Here is an 8,137-nt window from a genome sequence, read left to right as displayed (position 1 = left end):
AAAAAAAAAAAAAAAAGAAAGAAAGATTTTCCCCACCCCTTTTTTTGGAGGAAACGTTGCTGGGTGAGGAATGAAGATGTATTGAACAACTGCTGTATGTGAAGCATAGCTGGGCACTTTAGAATCTTTTGTCATGTTGAATTATAAAGCAACTCTGTTAATAACCCTGTTAACTTACGGTCTGCATGGTCAGGAATTCTGCAATGGATGGTCAGGAATTCTGCAATTGGGTCCACATCACCCCATTTTCTTCAGCAACAGGCCCAGATCTACCTAAAATTCTGTCTCCTCATAACTACTCTGCTCTGGTCCTATCCACCTATGGTCCTGGCCCCAACTCCAGACCGCACCTCACCCCTAGCATAAAGAATGCTACCAGAGCCAGAGCTAGACTACTGAGGGCCGTGAGGTAATTATTTACATCAAAAGGTCCTTTAAATGACCATGTTGTAATATCAGCCATTACTGATCAACTGAATCAGGCTTGCCCATTACAATCTAAAATGAATTATGGGGACAAGGGAGATAATATAGCTATAGATCATACTCCGTTATACAAAGAAGTCCTGAAATCAACTTAAAGAGGTTTCAAGTATCACAGCTGCCAGTAACAAAAGGAGTGTGTATAACATAATAGTAAGAGTGACCAGAAAGTTACCATACCAATTTAAAGTACAATCTCTAAGGTAGAGCCGATGAAGAGGGAACCCCAACAGCAGCATGAGAACCATCTGGGAACTTATTAGAAATGTAACTCCAGGGCCCCTCACCCATCCTATTGCATCAGAAACTCATGGAGGGGAAGGGGACTCAGCGTTCTGTTTTTTAAAAACACACTCTATTATAATTCTGAAGCAGGCTGAAGTTTGAGAACCACTGCTCTAAGATAGGGACTTGATTTCTTTTTACTTCTTTTAGATATGCTTGTGTGTAGATGTATATGACAAAAACATGTGGGCAAACTCTCAAAAACAAATGATAGTTCCCATCTGTTTCTCTGTCTTACCTTAGACTAAAATATGTCCAATATAAGATAAAAACTCATATTTACCAAGGGTTTTTCCTGCTGCAATTCTTGTCAAAAACTGACATATTTGTATAGTTCGCAGTTGATAAGCGGTTAGACTGGATAATCCATGAATAATAGCTGGAAAAAAAAAGTAAATTTTAAATAAATTTTAGAAAATAGAAAAATACCTTGACCCAGCAATGCCTGTGTGGTTTGTTGAGAAAATAGGTTATAAACACCATGCAAAAATTATCAAAAATTTAGAGCTGCATGCTTTTATAGACAATTTTTTTAAAAATCTGAACAAAAAATAGGAATGAACACTTGCAAAACAAAACTGATGTTTCACATGTATAATAAATATGTAAAACTACTTTCACAAGTAGCACTCTAACAAAAAGAGAGAGTGCGAGCCAAACTGTAAAGTGAGTCAAATCACTATCTGGAAGCTTATTTTATACCTTAAAATTCCTAATATTATGGGAAATATCTCATATTATTTTTGTCAAGGTTTCAGTTAACTGAGGGTCTGTTTCGTTTACAAAGATTATAGAAACATATTAATATTAATCTCCCAAATATTTGAATGTGCACCCAGATGTTATGCTAGGCAGTGATTGTACACAATGGTGAATAAACCATGGTCCTGGACCTCAGAGAGTTTCGTATCATGTAGCAATAAAAGAAAAAATGACTGAACAACTAAAGTAAAAAGGTAGAGAAAACCTAAAAAGGCAAGTATAGAATGCTATGGAAACATAACAATGTTACCATGCGTTTTGGTATACTAGCCAGTTGGAGGGAAGAGATACCAGGGAAGGCTTCTCAGACGAAATGTTTCAAGACCAGAAAGTGCCACTGTTAGTATTATACTTCACCCAGGGCTGGCCTGGTGTATATAAAGAGGTTAAATTAGCTAGCAAACCCAACAGCAGTCCTGCAGCCACTAAGCAGGGAAGACAAATAAATACATTTATTTGTATTTATTTCCTTAAACTAAAATGCCATTGTCTTATACTATACTAGCAATTACTGGGGCTAAATATAGCCATACTATAATTAAATAGGATTCAAGGACAGCATAAAATTTAAATAAAATTGAAACACAATTCGTTCAGTATTTACTGAACATCTACTGCTAGGGATTGATGACGGAATGATGGGATAGCCACTCCCTCCCCTTGATGACAGTTTTAGTCTAAGGCACAAATTGAAGAAAGTTATGCAAGTGACTAATTAAAATTTTAATAAATGCCACAATGGGTAAGTATGGTATGGGAGCAAAATAAAAGAACTAACCAGGCCGGCCGAGCGGCTCAGTTGGTTAAGAGCTCGCTCAAGAGTGTGAGCTCTGAGCAACAGGGTCGCCGGTTCGATTCCCGGCCTGAGCTGAGCTGCCGCTGAGCTGCCAAGAGATGGCAGGATGGCTCAGCTATACAAAAAAAAAAGAAAAAGAAAAAGAAAGACCTAACGTATTCTAGGGAAGAAAGTCAGACCCTTTTATATTCACTTCCCTCCATATTCCATCTAGTCAACTATGCAATAACTATAGATATCCTACATACCACTGCCCTTCTGTTCTTTCTACCTGGTAGGCAAAAAAACAAAACAAAACAAGGAAAACATACTCTGGCTGAACCTGGCTATCTGCTTTTTCCAGACCTGTAACCAAACACTGCTGACAGAAAAACACACTAGGGAGGATCTAATGACTAGCAACAAGAGCCAACTGTATTGAAGCACTTATCATAATATCAGGAAGTATTCTTTATACGGGTGGTTTATACTAGTAGTTTCAACTGGGGGTGATTTTGTCTCTTAGGGGACATTGAGCAATGTCTGGAGACATTTCTGATTGTCTTGGGTGGAAGAGGGTGCTGGCACCTAGTGGTTGAGGTCAGGGATGCTGTTGAACACCCTACAATGCACAGGAGAACCCTCATCCCCACGCCCCTCCACCCTCATGCAGACACAGAACAAACAATTATGTGGTGCAAAATGTCAACAGTGCAGAGGCTGAGAAACTGCTTTATACATATCAGTTCACTTGCTTCTCTCAACAGCCCTATGAGGTAAATACTATTATTATCACCATTTTACAGATGAGGAAATTGAGGTACCAAGAGGGTAAGCAATTTGCTTCAGGTCATACAGCTATATAGTAGCAGAGCCAGGAATCAAATGCAGACAATTTACTCTGGAGTCCACGCTCCTAACCCCCCACACTGGTTCCCATGGTAGGAGATCGGTTATGAGTAACAGTCTGGAAAAGGCATTATCCATGTGAGATGTGAGAGCAATTCTGAGCTGGAATGAAAGAGCTAAGAATTTTCTAGAAAGCATCAAGAGTCGTATATTTTTACAATATTGAAAAGCATAATGAATCAAGTTCTATAAAAGATAAAAGGGAGTCCTTTCAGTCAAAATGGGAATCAGAGACAAAAGATAAAACTATGTTCACAATTTGCGTATCTTCCATGGATTAGTAGTGCAACTTGAAAAACAGTTTACTCTCTTTGGGTTTCTTTTCTGTTATTAACCTTAAAATAATGGAGGTGGCCTAGATATTTCTCTTCTCAGGTCTTGAACTAGAACCTTGAAAAGGGTTTTTTTTTTTCATAAACACTATTTTTTAAAAGTTTGTACATTTACAGAATTACTGTGACGATAGTAGAGGTCCCATATACCCTCCACCCAGTTTCCCTATTAACATCTTACATTAGTAGGATATATATGTTAAATTAATGAACCAATATTGAAACATTAACTGAAATCTGTGCTGTAGTCAGGTTTTCTTCGTTTTTACAATGTCCTTTTTCTGCTGCAGGATCCCATCCATCTAGAGCACCACATCACACTTAGTCATCAGACTTTCCTTGGCTTTGATGACCCTGACAGTTTTGAGGTATTTTGCAAAATGCACCTCTACTGGGATTTGCCTGATGTGTTTTTCCTCATGATTAGACTAGAGTTATAAGCTCTGGGACGGAAGACCATAGAGGTCAAGTTCCATTTTCGCCATCGCATATCAAGTGTGCCCACTACCAACTATCATCACTGCTGACCGCGATTACCTCGGTGAGGAGGTCGAGTGTGTCAGGTGTCTCTACTATAAAGTTACTCTTTCTCCCCTTTCTGTACTGCACCCTTCCGAAAACAGCCCCTACGCGCAGCCCACACTTCGGAATGAGGAGTTAAGCTCCACCCTCCTTGAGGACAGAGCAGCTGCAGACATTACTTGCAATTCTCCTGCATGGGAGATTCGGCTCTGCTCCCAGTTATTGAATGATTCTGTCATCTAACTTTCTAATTAATGCTAATTATCCATGGCTCTAGTGTTATCTATGACAGAGTGAGAGGAAAGGTTCTAGAACTGGAAGATAAGCATGGGTCTGGAACACGCCCTTAAAAGGGGCGCAAAGCTCTCAAGACTTGAGGATGCTTAACCAGTTCGCTTCTCTATAAACTAAGATAATTGGCCTAACGCACGGGGTTGCTGTGAAGACGAAACGTGTCAATACGCTTTTCTTAAGCATTCCATTTTCTATTAACTACCACCTTGGGGTTGCACCCAGCTGCAGTACGTTGAGAACTGGTTCTGAAATAAAGACCAGAGCAGCTTTCTGTTATTCAAAAAGCGAAGCTAATCTTCTCTACAGATCTACGTCTTTGTCCGTCCTTGACAAGCTGTCTCGTGTAGGCAGGTTTCGCTGACAGTCACTCGTATTGTGAAGCCTACAGTCCCGGGCGAGGCGGCCAAAAATGCGGTGTAAGCAGCTCACAAACTAACAGAAAACACTGGTGCCCAGGTCACTTGGAGACCACAGCGACTGCTGACTCAATGACATTACACGAGGACCGGAGTCGAAAGAAACAACAAATACAAGCGACAAGGGAGACACAAGGAATCGGACACTGGGCTGGGTGAAAACTTGTACATTTTAACTCCTGTATCCAACTCTAAGGGGTGTGGGGGTGTGGGGGGGTGTCTTATTCTCATTTTTCTCGGAAACACTAAGAATCGGAAAAAAACCAGGAGCTGATAATAGGGGGGGTCGGGGTTCGAGCCAACGTCCAATCCAGGCCTCCATCCCTCCTCAGCTGCTTCTCTCCCCCGATCCACCTGGGGGGGCAGGGCTGCAAACATGGCCTCGGCCTCCCGCCAAGTTCCCGTTCCCCGGCGCAGCCCCCCGCCCAGGCGCCACCAAGCACTTACCCTCCGCGCTGTCACGGGTCCGGAGGAAGTCCTCCGAGCGGCCGTCGCGGAAGGCCCGGCAAAGGGAGAGGCAGAGGAAATCGAGCATCCAGCCAGCAGCGACGGCCTCGGCCTCCGCCACCAGGCCCGCGTCCTCCTCTTCCTCGGGAGCCCCCATCTCAATCTGGCACTCGAGGAGTTCCTGGCACTCGAACTGCTCCTGATCATCCCTCGCTGTTTCGGGCGGCTCGTTCTCGGAGGGGCCAGCATCCTCGCCATCAGCACGCCCCCGCGAGCTCCGCGCCTCCGCGGCGTCCTCCGCCATGTTCAACCGCGGGCGCTGCTTTTTGGCCACTTAAGAGCGCCGAGCGCCGATTGGCTCGCGCTGGAGGGCGGGGGGCGGTGCATCGACAAGGCTCTTCCGCCGGGAAACCACCAATCCCTCTGCCAGAATGGGCGAGCGGCTCGAGCCCGGCTTCTGATTGGTCGAGACCTGCTCACGCCTCTGGAAGTTGAATTTTCCGCCACTGCAGGGGCGGGCTTTGTTGGTAAACTAGGTAACTCCAGACAGGGCGGGGAGACAGGTAGGGCAGTGAGGGGACTGCTGCATCCTCGTGCAAAACTGCGACATTGACTAGAACAACAGCACGGTTAATTAAAATGGAAAGCATTTTACCCGCAGATCAAAAAGAGATAGATGATTGGAACTTGTCACCACTATTCAAGCTTAACACTTGACACCCTATTAGTCGCCTAACACTGCTACGACGCGATCACTAACCGAAACTTTAACATCGGACTTAAATCCATGCTTCTCCTCCCTTAACGTGCATCGGAACCAGTCCGAGCGCTTGTTAAAACACAAGTTGCTGGGCTCCACCCGAGTCTCAGTTCTGTAGGTCTGGATTGGGGTTCTTAAATTTGCAAGTCTAACAAGTTCCTAGGTGATGCTGGAGCTGCTTGTTTGGGGACCGCATTTTGGGAATCACTGTGTAGAAATAGTATATTACGATGGAAGTTAATTTCAATCAGAGTCTGAAACAGACTATAGAATGCATTTCGGTAAAACTTGTATGCAGTTAGCAAACATTCTGTGATGGGGAAATTTTTTTTTTGCACTAAGATCAATAATTGCTACAGTTATCTTTAGTTACAGGGCTGTTAAGGAGAGATTTGAATTAACATTTTTTTCCTTTCTTTCCTTATTTTTCTTTTATTGGGGGGGGGAGGGGGAGAGGTGATGATCCTAAGAGCACAACATGAAAGCAAACACTGAAGTTTGGGGAATGCAAATGTGACTTCCTATCACATGTGCTTTCTAACCATTAGAACTTTCCCACAATGAAGTACTGGCAGGTAATTATGTCTCACCATTAGGATCATTGATGTGATGGCTGGGTGACCACTGGAAAGAGATACTGTGTAAAGTTTCTGCTGTGTAGTGAATTGTGTCCCACCCCAATTCATATGTTGAAGTCCCAGTCTTCAGACTGTGTTTGGAGATCGAGTGAATAAGGAGGTAATTAAGGTTAAATGGGGTCATAAGGGTGGTGCCCTGATCTGATAGGGTAAAGAGACAATAGAGATCTTGCTTTCTATCACTCCCCACTCCCCCCCCCCCCCCCACACACACACAAGACATGTGAAAGGCTGCCATCTGCAAGCCAGGAAGAGAGCTTACCAGGAACCAAATCAGCCAGCACCTTGATCTTGGACTTCCCACCCTCCAGAACTGTGAGAAAATAAATTTCTTCCCAAGCAGACTAATATAGATTTTCATAAATCCTAGTTGACTTTTTCCATGCTGTTGCCATTCCTAAGACTGTTTGCCTTGAACTACTTCCTAAGGAACATTCGAAACCCTTAAGTTCCTTAAATTCTTATGTCCACCTGAAACCAGGTACTATGCTTTCCTTTTTCTCCTTAGAAGGCCTCCCCAGGGGAACAGACACCAGCCAGAGTTCACTTTCCTTGTTGCTGTTCCTTAGGCCTGGAGGTCCACCTCCCCTTTCTCTCTGCTAAAGAATTAAAGCCAAATAATTAAAGGATTAAAGCTCCCAGGCACATCAGCTTTTGCAACTAAGTGCCTTGCTGTATGATGTCAGGTCCTCCCATTTAATAACTTAGGATCTCATAGCACATTCAATCATTCTTCCTCACAACAAGATTATTTCAAATTGCCATGTTTAAAAGAAGGTTAACTGGGGCAGGCAGTTAGCTTAGGTGGTTAGAGCGAAGGCTCATAACACCAACGTTGTGGGTTCGATTCCCACATGGGCCAGTGAGCTGTGCCCTCCACAACTAGATTGAAAAAAACAACTTGACTTCAAGCTGATGGGTCCTGGAAAAACCACACTGTTTCCCAATAAAAGTTAAAAAAAAAAGGTTAACTGATTACAGAAATTATTATTTTTGACTTATTTCAGGTCATAGCTGTTGAGTCAGGAACAACTCATGCCAAGGGGACCATGAGGTTATGCATGGAAGAGGATGCTCAATTTGTGGTCAGTGAAATTTTGAATATAGAGAAGAGAGTTGCTGTCCACACCCTTTGGGGCCCGCTGGAGTCTCAGAAAGCCACAACGAGGGGGAGCTTGGTAGAGTTCAAGTGCATCAGCATTGGCAGGCTATTGACTTAAAGGAGTGCTACATGTGGTTCTTAGAATTCTTCTTTTTCTTTTTCTTTTTTTTATTATTATTTATTTTATTATTATTTAAAAAAAATTAGTTTCAAGTGTACAACACAGTGCAATAGTTATACTTTTTACTCCTCAAAGTGACAACCCCCCTCCTTCCAATCCTCTGCCCCACTCCCCACACCCAACCCCGGCCGATATCATACATATCTATTACAATTCCATTGACTCCACTCCCACACTATACTCCACATTCCATGACTACATATATATATATATATATATATATATATATAT

At 43.0% G+C, this 8,137-nt stretch overlaps 1 protein-coding gene across 2 annotated transcripts in view; it reads right to left on the bottom strand.

Moving 5' to 3' along the window:
- Nucleotides 1-5,571, bottom strand: part of TERF1 (telomeric repeat binding factor 1) — a 33,324-nt gene extending 27,753 nt beyond the window's left edge. Inside the window, exons 1-2 of one of the 2 annotated variants that reach the window (XM_019643624.1) lie at nucleotides 5,226-5,571; nucleotides 1,052-1,147 (exon numbers count right to left, since the gene is read on the bottom strand). In XM_019643624.1, the coding sequence (XP_019499169.1) occupies nucleotides 1,052-1,147; nucleotides 5,226-5,529 (400 nt within the window). In that variant the 5' untranslated portion in view covers nucleotides 5,530-5,571. The remainder of the gene's footprint in view (nucleotides 1-1,051; nucleotides 1,148-5,225) is intronic. The other variant, XM_019643625.1, reaches the window with a different exon arrangement.
- Between the last annotated feature and the right edge of the window lie 2,566 nt (nucleotides 5,572-8,137).

This window comes from Hipposideros armiger, unplaced genomic scaffold, assembly GCF_001890085.2.
Source record: "Hipposideros armiger isolate ML-2016 unplaced genomic scaffold, ASM189008v1 scaffold_80, whole genome shotgun sequence".
Taxonomy (NCBI): domain Eukaryota; kingdom Metazoa; phylum Chordata; class Mammalia; order Chiroptera; family Hipposideridae; genus Hipposideros; species Hipposideros armiger.
Note: the sequence above shows the minus strand (reverse complement) of the source record. Positions and strands in the feature narration are given on the sequence as shown.